Source organism: Tachysurus fulvidraco, chromosome 9 (assembly GCF_022655615.1).
Source record: "Tachysurus fulvidraco isolate hzauxx_2018 chromosome 9, HZAU_PFXX_2.0, whole genome shotgun sequence".
Taxonomy (NCBI): domain Eukaryota; kingdom Metazoa; phylum Chordata; class Actinopteri; order Siluriformes; family Bagridae; genus Tachysurus; species Tachysurus fulvidraco.
Window position 1 is genome coordinate 13,843,363 of NC_062526.1, and position 13,360 is coordinate 13,856,722.

General features: G+C 39.1%; 1 protein-coding gene across 4 annotated transcripts in view; it reads right to left on the bottom strand.

The window, feature by feature from the left end:
- The window catches only part of clip1a (CAP-GLY domain containing linker protein 1a), a 34,448-nt gene that overhangs the window by 15,694 nt on the left and 5,394 nt on the right, over positions 1-13,360 (bottom strand). For 3 of the 4 annotated variants that reach the window (XM_027145611.2, XM_047818851.1, XM_027145610.2), the window contains exons 4-16: positions 13,132-13,256; positions 12,800-13,013; positions 11,764-11,961; positions 11,551-11,654; positions 10,885-10,945; positions 7,765-7,869; positions 5,581-6,492; positions 5,314-5,430; positions 4,382-4,439; positions 3,841-3,924; positions 3,573-3,729; positions 1,522-1,687; positions 161-367 (exon numbers count right to left, since the gene is read on the bottom strand). In XM_027145611.2, coding sequence (XP_027001412.2) covers positions 161-367; positions 1,522-1,687; positions 3,573-3,729; positions 3,841-3,924; positions 4,382-4,439; positions 5,314-5,430; positions 5,581-6,492; positions 7,765-7,869; positions 10,885-10,945; positions 11,551-11,654; positions 11,764-11,961; positions 12,800-13,013; positions 13,132-13,256 — 2,508 coding nt within the window. The remainder of the gene's footprint in view (positions 1-160; positions 368-1,521; positions 1,688-3,572; positions 3,730-3,840; positions 3,925-4,381; positions 4,440-5,313; positions 5,431-5,580; positions 6,493-7,764; positions 7,870-10,884; positions 10,946-11,550; positions 11,655-11,763; positions 11,962-12,799; positions 13,014-13,131; positions 13,257-13,360) is intronic. The other variant, XM_047818850.1, reaches the window with a different exon arrangement.

Below are 13,360 nucleotides of genomic sequence, written 5' to 3' on the forward strand. Positions count from 1 at the left end.
ATATCGTTAAAAACGCAACAATTTATACACAACAAATTTGATATTGTCTTCTGTCTCACTGATTCAAGCCAGAATCAGAGATACTAAAGGAATATCTATATACAAATGTTTCAAATTATTATTTTTATTTCACAATGCAAATATTCACATTCTTTCCTACCTGAGCCTTTTCTTTAAAGGGTACCAACTGCTCTACCTCTTCTTTAAGTTTTTGGACCTTCTCTTCAGACAGGCAGAGTTGCTTTTGTGCTGTTTCCGCCTGACCCTGTAGCTCCCGTAGCTCCTTTGCATGGTTCTGTAAGGCACTGGCAAGTGCTTTCTCTCCAGAGACCTGGGCATCATGGACCCTCTCCTCAAAATTCTTCTCCTGTACAACAATACAAAACACAAAGCAAGGCTTCATTGATGTAATTGCTGTTCATATTGACCATGACAGTGAATGTAAGTGTACTGTAGGTAAGGAATAAACCCTAAAACCTAAATGTGCTCAGGTGGTGTAATGCTGTTGCCATGCTAAAGTTGATTATTTTCCATTTTAAAATGTCCTGAAGTGTTTTGTTTTCCTTACTTGCAGCACTGTAGAACAGCATGCAATACTTTATCCATTAATAGTTAAATTTTAGGAAGTAGAAAGTCCACAAAACTAGTTTATCAATTTCATTAGAGCAGCTATAAAGTGTCATTTCCTCATTTTCCATTTAAGTTAATAAGTGTGTAGTAGAGCTGGGAGATTAATCGTTAGTATCGATTCATTCGAATTTGAGGTTTATGTCGATGTTGAAAAACAAAAATCGATTTTCCCCCAAAAACATCCACCTTCAGTCGTATGGAAAGGCTCGAGTTCGCAACTTCAAACGTTGAACAAACCAAAGCCCGCTGTAAAATTTGTCTGAGGTTTGTGACAACTAAAGGAAGCAGCACGACTAATTTATTCCAGCACCTCAAACAGAACCAGGTTGTTCAATGGGAGGCGTGTGGCCCTTCGAGCTAAAAAAGACAGCGACTGCCTTAAAACACCCGCTAAAACATAGGTAAACAAAGCGGAAACATTTTCCCATTGTATCCCATATGATAAGCAGGGACCTCGATGGAAAGAAAGATATTACTGATGCTGTGGTGTGTTACATCGCTAAAGACATTCTGCCCATATACACAGTTAAAAAGCCTGGATTTATTCATATGCTCAAAATAATCGACCCCCGACATGAGCTTCCAAGCCAAAATATTTTTCAGAAGTTGTATAAATAAATAAAAATCTATTGTAGTCTCTGGTGTTTTATTCAGTTTGTTTTAAATAATGATTTTAAAATCGAAAATTGAATTTTGTCTCAAAAAAAATCAAAGATTCATGTAGTGAGAAGTAGTACAATACTAAACACCTGGGATTTACAGTCAGAGCTACAGTCAAAAACCTTTTGATCAGAATCAAGAGTTCAACAGCATGGTGGTGTAACTTAAACTTTGCTTAAACTCTACAAACCATAAGGAAAACTCCTGATGACTGTGTGCACCTGCACTTACCAGCTGTTTGATCTTTTCCTGTAGATTGGAAACTTCTTCCTGGTGTCTTGCACTGCTGTCCTTCGTTTCCTGCTTTGCTCGAGACTGCTCCTGAGTCCTGCTTTCCTCAGACCGAGCATGCAACTCTTTCTGCTCAGAAAGCTGATTCTGCAGCTCTTCAAGTCTCCTGTAAATGGAATTACAAATGTTTGTCAGTTAGCTGAAGAGAAGAAATTCATTTCAAAAGAGGACTTGATTTCTACAGATTTATTTATAGCTCTTGGTAGATGACAAAGGGATATCTTGCATAAGGTGTATAAATATATCCATTAAATATAATAAATATCCCTGCATAAGGTCTGATCTCCCCTTCAGTCACAGCTCACAACCTTGGGGTAACCACGGACAATCATCTGTCCTTTTCCTCGCATGTTCCTATTGTGACACGCTCATGTCGGTTCCTTCTCTACAACATTAGAAGGATTCTGCCATTTTTGTGCACACAGGCTGCTGTATTTTACTTATTCACTCTCTTGTCATCTCAAGACTGGACTACTGCAACTCACTGCTGGCAGGTCTACCTATGAATGCAATTCATCCCTTGCAAATGACCCAAATGCGGCTGCACGACTTGTTTTCAACCTGCTTAAGTTCTCGCATACCACCGCGCTGCTGCGCTCCCTCCACTGGCTTCCGGTAGCTGAACGCATCAGATTCAAAACACTGGTGCTTGCCTACAAAGCCAAAAATGGACCAGCTCCCGCTTACCTTCATCACTCGTTGCACTGCACCCCCAGAGCTGACAGCACTGCTCGACTGGACCCACCATCTCTTAGGGTTAGAGGTAAGTATACTACAAGACTTTTCTTTTGTGTTCTGGCAGCGAGGTGGTGGAATGAACGTCCCCTAGGGGTCCTGACAGCTATCAGAGAGTCACTGGCTATCTTGGAACAACAGTTGAAGACCTACTTATTCATGAAATACTTCAAACTAGCACTTTCTTCCCTGTTTGTTGTATGGGTATATTATTAAAAACAATTTATATAAAAAAAGTGTTTAAGAAAAATCTTTGAACAGTGATTTAGGCTCATGGTATCTTAAGTCTGTAGCCTAGTGCATGCATTTAATGATAGAGACTTAAGCACTTTTGTACGTCGCTCTGGATAAGGGCGTCTGCGAAATGCTGTAAATGTAAAGAATTGTAGTGAAAACATATGCTGGTCCAGAACAGAAGAATTAAAACTGTGAGGCAGTTTAAATATATATATATATATACACACACACACACACCCTGGATACACGCAGGATACACCCTGGACGGAGTGCCAACCCATCGCAGGGCACATACACACTCTCATTCACTCACACACTACGGACAATTTTCCAGAGATGCCAATTAACCTACCATGCATGTCTTTGGACCGGGGGAGGAAACCCCCGAGGCACGGGGAGAACATGCAAACTCCACACACACAAGGCGGAGGCGGGAATCGAACCCCGACCCTGGAGGTGTGAGGCGAACGTGCTACCCACTAAGCCACCGTGCTTTAGTTATTTAGCTTCATTAAAAACATCCTACAGGGAAAAAAATGCCCCCTCTAAAGTGGAGGGAGGTAGAGGTGGTAAGAAAACTCGGATGTGAGGCTCATGTGAGAAAAAAAGCATACAGTTAAAAACCCTGTTAAACAAGAGTTAGTGCTGAAGCAAGTACAGCAAAGCTGTTTAGATTTAGTGCACAGCGAAGTGTTTAGTGTTTCTAGACTGAAATGTGAGGGTTTTTATTTTTTTTTTTTTTTTACATGCACTAAATCAAAACCACAGACAGAAGAAAGCATTCTGCAAAAAAGAGACTTAGTTACATATATATATATATATATAGGGAGAGAGAGAGAGAGAGAGAGAGAGAGAGAGAGAGAGAGGGACAGATACAATATTCTAATCTATTCTGTAATTCAATATGCATCATTATTTTCCTTTGCGAGCTGTATGTACAGACATCTAGAGGCCTCATCAGCCACCATAATGTATTATGATGTTCTTGCACACGTGTGTTTATGTTTATTACATCTAACCTCTCTTTCTGAGTGAGATCTTCATTCATCTTGGTGAGCTGAGTTGAGCTGTCTCCAGACGACTTTATCAGCTCACTGATGTTGTCTTCCAGCTTAGCTTTATCTTTGGTTAGCTGCTCGAGCTTCTCTTCACCCGATTTCAACTTTGCCTCCAAACCTGAGAGGAAGGGAAGAAAAAAGCTTGATAACACTTTTCTGGTTTGTTTATGTAAAATTATGCAAGAAAGAAAGTCGATCAAGATTAACATGATTTTGACTGATCTCTCACCAGACAGCTGAATCTTTAGCTTTTCGGTCTCCCTGGAAAGACACGTGCATTGTTCCTCCTTTTTACTGAGCATGTCCTGTAACTCTGAAGAGAAAAAAACAAGACAGCAACTACAATAAATATAAAAAAAATTATAATTTGAAAGGACTTTCAATAATCTAGAGGAAAAATACTGAGATATTGGCATCTAAATTTTATCTTTTGCAGTTAGTATTTAAACAATGTTTAAAAATCTAAAGCTGAATTAACACTTTTTCTAAATAATGATCATTTTAAAAGACATTCAGATGGCAAGTTTCCTTTTTGACTTCTTGAAATTTTTATTTTCCATTATTATTTTTCTATTGATCAATTAGCAATGCCGTGGTATTATTTCAAGGCCTTACGGTAAATGTTGATATACAAACACTGACAAACTGCTGTTGTTTTGTTCGTTCAAGTTTTCAGTACAACTTGGTATAATTTAAAAAAAAATGGGGTAGAGATTTCTAAATTGCAAAAGCAGAGATCAGAGCAAAAAACATTTGGATCACAAACTTACTCTGAACATCTTGTGAGGATGCCGCCTGTTTGTCTAAGGATGCTGTAACCTTTTGTTTCTACAACACAAAAAGAACTTCATGCCACAGTGATACAGAAAAAGGCACAATTTATATAAAATGTACATACAGTTCATTTAAATAAAAATTATTTATTTTTTTTACCCATTTACAGTCTATACAATTTGTGTGCTCTGTTACATTATTCTCTCTCTCTCTCTGAAAGGCCTGGACTCTATTAGCACCTATTCTGATCCCTAACCCAGACCGAGTCTTTGGTAAACACATCATTATGAACTGCTCAGTTGGGACCACAACTACTAAGAAAATGTTAAGCAAGATTTTGACAGTATCCACAGAAAAGTCGGCTCCTATTTGAGCTCCTCAGGAAGGTAACCATGTCACTTTAGATGGAGATAACCCACTTTTTGGTTGTGTCTGGAAACCTAGGGGTTAAAAATTTGTAGCTGGGAACAGCTAGCAAACTAGTCTGCAATATATAAAGAGCATTAATACAAACAAAGGTAAATTAACATGCATATGATCATGTAACTTGACGTGTTGAACCAGATAATCGGTCATCCGTTTACAGGGTTAATAATCTGCCAGGCTTCATAACAAGTACCGTATGATCTTCTTCCAGCATCAAAGGTTAGTCAAACCAGCGTTAAAGTGCAAGTGAAAGTCAATATGGAGTGTGATTTCCTTCTTTTTCTGGTCAGTGAACTCACTCATCATCCAGGCAATCACATATTAAATACTAATAGTACGGGCACAAAATTTGCATGGCTACCAATTTGCCCTGCAATGTTTGATACAATCTCATATGATTAGTTCCAATAGTCACCATTGTAGAACATTAGATAGAAAATATCTGCTATATTCCCTTCTACATACAACACATTCAAATATTGCGAATACAGTGATCTCATACCAAGTCAGAAAGTTCTTGCTCCAAAAAGCTCTTAGTTTGCTGCAACAAGGCCAGGTTCTGTTGCAGTTCATTCAGCTCCTTCTGCTTGCCTTCCAGCATAGAGGTCACCTCAGTAACCTAGAAGCCACAAAAAAAAGCCCACATGAAGGCCACATGAAATGTGAATTGGGGGTATACAGTAAGTGTACAGCAATTTTTTATTCTTGCTCTGACAAACCACTGGTCATTAAGTAGTTCAGTAATAAATGCTGTCAGTAAGTAACCTACCTTTCCTTCTTGCAAGCGAGCCTTGTCCTCTGCTTCCTCAAGTCGAGACACCAGACTTTGGACCTCCTGGTCACCTTGGCTCTGGTGAGAGCAAAGGTTTTGAATGACAGCATTTTGGTCCTGGACTTCCCGAGCTTTCTCATCCACCTGGTGTTGCAGTTTAGAGTTGTCCTCTTCTAGCTCTTTCACCCTAATCTCTGCATTGTGCAGTTTACCCAAAGCTTCTTCTAACTCAACCAGGTGCTGGTCCTCCGCACTCTCTAGGTTAGTGCGAAGAGATTCCACAAGACGCTCCTTCTCCTCAGTCACAGCTTGTAGCTGTTTTTGGAGATCTTCAACATCTTGTGCCCACCTCATAGATTCAGCAATGTGCTTTTCCAAACTTTCCTCTAGATGTAGTTTTTGCTCCAACTTTAGCCTCTCCATAGTTTCTCGCAACTTAAGTTCGGCTGCCTGGGGGTCTCCGGTCCCCTTGCCCGAGGTGGCCTTAAGCTCCTCCATAGCTTGCTGATGAGAAGTGACGGCTGAAGCTAGTTTGGCACGCCATAGCTCAATGATATCCGCCGTCCCCTTTTCTGCCTCGGCCAATCGTGAACGAAGCTGCTCTTTATCTTTTGATAAAAGTGCCGAAGTGGCTTGGAATTGAGCCAAAGCCTCAGAATGTGCTTTTGTTTCTGCTTCCAGCTTGGTGCGCAGGGCAGCTTGTGCCATCTCATGGCTAGAAGCTTGGGAGGAGAGCTGGGTACGAAGAAAACTGAGCTCTTCCTGGAGGACTGAAGCTGTTGGGTCCCCAGTAGAAGTTTGTCCAGGACCAGACTCCAAATGTTGCCGAAGGGCGGCCACTTCTTTGTCTCTCAAAGAAAGGTCCCTTTCCAGTTCAAGGATGCGAGACTTCTCAGAGACTGTTGCAACCTAAAAACAGGAACATCCAGTAGTCTCGCAGAAAAACACATTTTCTAACGGTGTGTGAGCATCGGTGATTATGCGGTGATTAGAAACTTAGGATTCAAGGGCACTATCTCACTCAAGGAACAGGAAGTAAACAGTCTAGGGATTATTTCAGTGCTGACACAATTTCCAAGCAGACTAAATAGTTGAGGAATGGTAGCCTAAACCTTATCCCGTATATGGAGTTATGAATGAACACAAGTGTAGTTTTTAAAAGGTGGGGTGTAGGGTGGGTTGTACAGGTAGCAAAGCTAGGAAAGCAACACCTAAAAGGAAAAATGTAGAGGCCTGATTGCAACTGAGCATAGTATGTCTTTGCATTATGCTCCCCTCTGACACTAAACCCTGAGGTCTTAACGACGACTTGCAAGATGACTTGCTTTGTTTAACATAACATACAAATACAAATGTATTTATCAGTCAAGTCTGTAAACAAACATCATAACTGGACTAAAATATAGAGGAAATAAACATCCTCATTATCCTAAATCAGCAAAGTAATTTATTTTAGGTCAGAACCCATAAAACTTCCCAGAGGTCAGCATTAAAATCTTGATTAGCCTGGAAACATGAGAGGGTCAGCCTTACTATTTTACTAACCCTACTGCATATAATCTTACAATCTTGTACCCTATTCAGACCTCAGTCAATCATATAGCCATTTTCTTTAGGCTTATAGCTTCTGTTTTCATTTTTAACTATTTCCTGTAATTGATGTGCCTTCAGAACAGTTGCTGGACCTGGCTTCAGGAAACTGGCAGGGAATTTTATATACACAACACGGAATCCAAACTTCTTAGATTTTTTCTTTCTTTCTAAATCTATTCTTTGCCTTACACCTTGACCTATGATATTAAGTTAAAGGTCCCATTTGAGAAAATGTCATTAATATTACACGAACAACTAAAGCTATAGTTGTATACATGCCTGTTGTTTTGTCCAGCCAATTGTTAACATTTAACATTATGCTTATTATAGCTTGGCACTCTGAATATACAAATATCTTGAGAAATTATTTCACATTAAATAAAAATTTTCCTAATTTTGTGATTTTTTTTGTTTCATATCATCCGTCCATAACACTTATATGATCTGAATGGGCAGTGGACAAATTAATAAAATGAGAAACTGGCCTTCATTTGATTTGTCAAGGCACTGAATGAGCAGTCAGAACTTTATTTTAGGCCTGAAGCGCCCTAAGCAAACCTGGTCAAAGCACACAGAGAGAGCCATTACCCTAGAGTCTTCTAACTCCCTCTGGAGTTTCTCAGCTTTGGTCTTTTCAAAGAGCAGACTTTGCTCGAGTTCCTTAAGGAGGGCATGCTCCCGTCTGGTCTGCGTCTGTTAGTACAGAAAGGAGGGAGAGGAAGAAAACACAACCAGTGCCACCATCACATGCCAGCCCAATGCACAAGGTGAGAAGAGGGAAGGGAAATGGGGTGAGGTGAGATGGCACATGCAGGTAATGTTGAAACACACAAAAAAGGTAAGGATGAATGAGGACAACACTGGATGCAGAAACACTGTTGAGCCTGCCACCAGTCGAAAATATCTGGAGAATAAAAACACCACAACAGGTGTTTGGCACAAAAGGATGAAATGAGTGAGTGAGCAAGCACATAACACAACGGCAACACAATCAGGAGAGGATCCTTGAGATCTTCACAGCTACTGAGGATTAAAAAGTTGTTCGGTGAAACTTTATTAGGACCTCAGACAAAATAAGAAAGATAATAGACATTTCAGAAGGTGTTGATTAATTTCCTATTACAGCAGCTCAGAAAGAAGTATCTCCTACCAAACAAATCACAGCATTAATATTAATTTACACGTTCTGAAGTGTTTCTGTAGTAACAGATCATTCATAGGAATTTGCCTGGAGGAGCCTATTCATTTTATCTAGTGATAAAATATTTAAAAGGATAGTCTCCAAAGTCAAAGGCAAAGCTGTAACTATGTTACCTGTCAGATGAAAGTCTAATATGAAGAATATGGAAGTATAAATTGCAAAGTATTCAACATATTCTTTTTTATTTACTTTTATATAAAGCATGGTGCATCAATTAGACATAGATTATTAGATGGACATTCACTGCCTTAAGCCTTTACATTGCACTAGAGAGGGCTGAAAAGTATTTCATGTCATTCTTTAATAAATATTTACATGTTGGCAAACCACTGTGTTATAGGAGGAAGAAAACACTGAGACATGCTGTTATAAAAAAGGCAAAAAGAAACCTTTGAAAAGATTGGCCAGTTACTTTCAATGTCCAGCTAAGTGGATTTGAAATGAAAGAATAATTGAGGTTAAAGGTAACCATGCAAGGGACTGTTTCCTCTACAGCTGAGGAATCCCAGCTCTTTTTACACACTCAGACATGACCAACCTATATGGCCAAACAAGAATGGACACCTGATCAAACCCATCAAACCACATGGATATGGATGTGATGCTCAGGCATCCACAAGCATTTGTGTATTACACATTTATGCACTCTCAGGATCTAGAGGTTTATGCACTCTGAATGAGTTACAGGCAACATTTTTCAGAGATTATTTTAGCTATGTCCTGAAGTTATGTTGTAGATGAGATCAGACGAAGCAATGTTTAAAAAAATATAATAAAAAGATCTTTCACTGTAATAACAAATTTAAAGTTTTATATTTCAGAGTGCCACCAGGGAACACACCCAGCAGTTTCATGACAGTTAAAAAGACTGCGATTTCTAATACACTTTATAAAAGATGTTTTTTTTTCAATTACCTTCCAGAGAAGCATTGCAGTTTCTGCTTCATCATTATTCAATTTATAAAATAGCCAACACTACTGTAATACAGATAAACAACATGTAAATAATGTAGTGTGATAGAGCTGTTCAGGGATTTTGAACTAGAAAATGTAGTGTGTCTTGATGGTGTGAACAGTGTCATGGTTTTTGATCACTGTTAAAGCCATGCATTACAGACTCAAATTCCATAAGATTACAGTAAGCCAGACTTTTGACAAGACAATAAACAGATGATAAGTCCTGCGTTTAAGTTAGTAGCCTTCACAAACAGAAAAGTTAGAAAATATTAAATCATGTATTAGCCAGTCATTAGTCCATCACGACCCTGACTATGTGATAAATGTAGATAAATGAACCAAATGCACACAAAAAGATTAGGGCTTGTTACCTCATAAAAATTATTTTAAATAAAACCCTTTCTAATAGGAAAACAGTTATAAGAACCTTTAGGGGTTCCTCCAAAACAACAGCCAAAGTGCTGGACAAAAAAAAAACTATTGCTGTTAATTACTTGTAACTGTTTATTCTATACTACCATAAAGCACTCTATTCCTTTGTAATTTAGCCACACTTAGGTAGCATCTGAACAAAACAATTTTTCCCCCCAAATGAGACGAACAGCATTATAACTAATACAGCCATGTTGGCTTTGTAAATTCCAACTGTTTTTCTTACCTACTGAACAAATACACTAATAAATTAATAATCAGGAAAATCAAACATACACAATTTCCTCTTAAATGCAAATGTAACCCTTCAGCCAATGGATGAAAAGCCTTTTCCTTTCTCCAGCACCAATCAGCTGCTGTCTACCAACCACCATATAAAGCCTATAATCAACAAATACGTAACTGCACCTGCATATTCTACATTTAAGACATCTATACATCTTACAAGCTTCAAAGTCCAGTCACCTCATCTTTTTCCTACTTCTCAGAAAAGTTGTAAAACCTCATCCTCAACCCAGTTACGAGAAATTCTACTCATAGGGTTTCCACACAAGCTACAACACGTTATCATCACACCTAACCTACCGAGAGTAATTTTATTAATGGAGCCATTTTTAGTCCATTGATGCTCTCAGATTAAATACCACTGCAGACATCAGGGATGGTTTTTATATTTGTCATTCGGGACATTTTGTATTGTGAAAGCGGCAAATAACTTAGATCAAATGAGGAAAACAGAGTATTGATATAATGGCAAGTGGCTGATTTCTTTCAAATAACACTAATAATGGAATTATAAGCAGATAAGTCACTGGAGTTATTTTGTTGTTTCCCCATACAGTCTGTATCCCTTCTTCCATTCACAATGGAAATCATTATCTGTCAGACAGAAGAATTATTTATTAAAATTTAAACACTGCTAGTCAATATTCCATAAAGCATTTCTTCAATTTTTTGGGTGTTGAATACAGAGTGGAGGAAATGTGATAAGGAGGTGCAGGAGGAATGAATGGACATTTTTCAGCATTGCTACACAACATAAACTCATACCTACGATGAACTGCTTGCGAAATCTGAAAACCCAAGATCTGGATATGGATATTTATGAGCCTCTTTACCTCCAAGTCTCCTTTGGTAATACAAGCTTCTTCCACACGAAACTGAAGGTCCTCTACTCTTCTGTTGGTGGAGGAAAAAGCTTCAATTAGAGTCAATATCAAATTCTCTCACACAGCGCATTATGACTGGGCACAGGAGATCACCTCACAATCTGACAGGAGTTTTGCAAGGCCAAACACTGCCAAATCAAGATGTGTTAAGTTGAATGGCTGAATGGTGAATAATGTGTAAAAGGTTCTTTAACAAAATAAAGGGAAATGTATGATTAGGCAACTAAGTTATCATTATTCCCCCCCCCTAAAAGTGCCCATTTGTTTTTCACTTTTTGTTGGTTGCTAGATCAAAATAAATATGGTAGAAAAGCCTGACATGATTTATCTTGGTTTCATTTTATCCATCACCAAAACCAGCTATATACAGGAGCATTTTGACTTTTCACATCACAGCCTCCTTGTGAACTATTCTATATATTGATATTTGATGGAAAATAAATCAAGAAATGGTTACTGGTCACAAATTATGGAGGTTTTCTTTTATCCAAATGTAACTTTAAAAAAAAAAACTTTACTTGTTTAAAAATTAGGCATCCCAGCATCCCGGCTTGCCCTTTGCTACACAAACATTTATATTTTCCACATCCAGAATCATCCACCTGTCCATCTCACCTCCTCTCTTCCTCTAGCTGATTCAAAAGCTCCACCTTATCCCTGTCTGCAGCCTCCACCAGGGCACGCAGCTGATCCATTTTGGCCTCCATCTCGGTCACATACTGTAAAAATGAATGCAAAAAATAAAAACGTATATGTTTTAAAAATGATATGGCTTTCTTCCAGTGTGTTACATTAAAAACTACTATTATGTTTGTGAAAGTTCCAGACCTGTTCTTGGCCTTCTCTGAGAATAGAGAGTTCCATCTCCACTTCTCCTACTTGGCTGGTGGCTTTAGCAACCTCTGCCCGCTCCATGTCACGCTCGGCGAGGAGCTGCTCAATGTGCTGCTGCTTCTCCTTCAGAGCCTCCTGCAAGGCCGTGGTCCCCGAAATCTTTCTTGTGTACCTGGATGAGGTTTCTGTAAGCTATAGGGATGAAAAAGGGACAAACTGATGTCACTATTTCTAGTCCTGGTGCTACTGGGCTAGTGGTTAAAGTTAAAGTTGTTAGTTATTGATTGTGATTCTCATGGAGATGTAAGAAATAATGAGTAATTCTAACCTAATTACATTTATTAGGGAAGCATCAATACCATTTTGTCAGACTGGGTACGAGTACATGTTTGCTGGTACTTGTCAATATCAATATTAAAACACGAGACTGAAATAAGTAAACTATTTTGTGTTACTCAATCTTGACATTGTGGAACATTTTAGTTAGATCTGTGTACGTCAGCTGCTGCCGTGTGCTATGAACAATTAACACCTCATATTGAGGTAAAGTGCAACAAACTGCACTTTGACACAAACAAAGTGTAAGCATTGATGAGTGAGGAAGTCAGCCAGGTTCGCACTCTCTATTAAGTTTAAACGGCAACAAGATGCCTTTCCTTGAGTTGTTGGAAGATGCACAAGTTCCTCTTCTTGATTATTTAACAGAGCACAGTTTGCAGTGACCACCATTTGCAATATACATCCAGATAAAGTGATTTTGGGGGTTTATTACCACAAAAATCATGTACTAGGTTTACTTCACATTGTAGCACAAGCTGTTATTCATACTGTACTGAAGAATACTTATGAGACGCAAACCTCAAAGCACCCCTGATGCATCCCCAACAGTTCATTGCATTTTATTAAGAATCTTGCCCAACAGCAAACCCAGTTAAGGTGTGACATTCAGTTTGTAATAGGATGAAGGTTTTAGACATCTACAGGTAGACTGACTGTAGCCGAAGTGTTTTTGAGGGTAAGTGTGACTCACCAGACCGGTGCGACTGGGCTTGCCGCTCACAGAGGAGGCCACAGAACTCATGGAGCTGATCGAGGAGGAACTCGGGCTGCGTTTCAAACCTGCTGGTGTAGTCACCTTCCGCGCCGTGGCCTTCGCTTTAGCTGGAGTAGTGGAAGGGAAGCCGATGCGCGTCACCTTGTGCACTGGGGCAAAAAGGCCATACTTGGGTTGACACTGGAAGTACCTGGAACCCACAACAGAATAATACGTACTTTGTGCTAATTCACTAATGGTACTGTGTGCAGCACATGAAAAGGCACAAAAAGTGCAAGCATTTATGCTGTATTCTAATAAGTGTGTACCTGGTTCCAGCTACTGCACCATCATTCTTCCCTAAAGGCTCATCCAGCTCGACTCCACACCACTCGCCTTTGGCAAAATCTGTTTCCCCTAAGAAGCGCACTACACCAGCTTTGGTACCACCAACCTATAACATAGACAGTAACCGTTAACACACAAATACATTGTTAGTAAACATTCACAAATAACATTCATAAACATTCATAAATCTTACAATTAAGCCCGAATCTG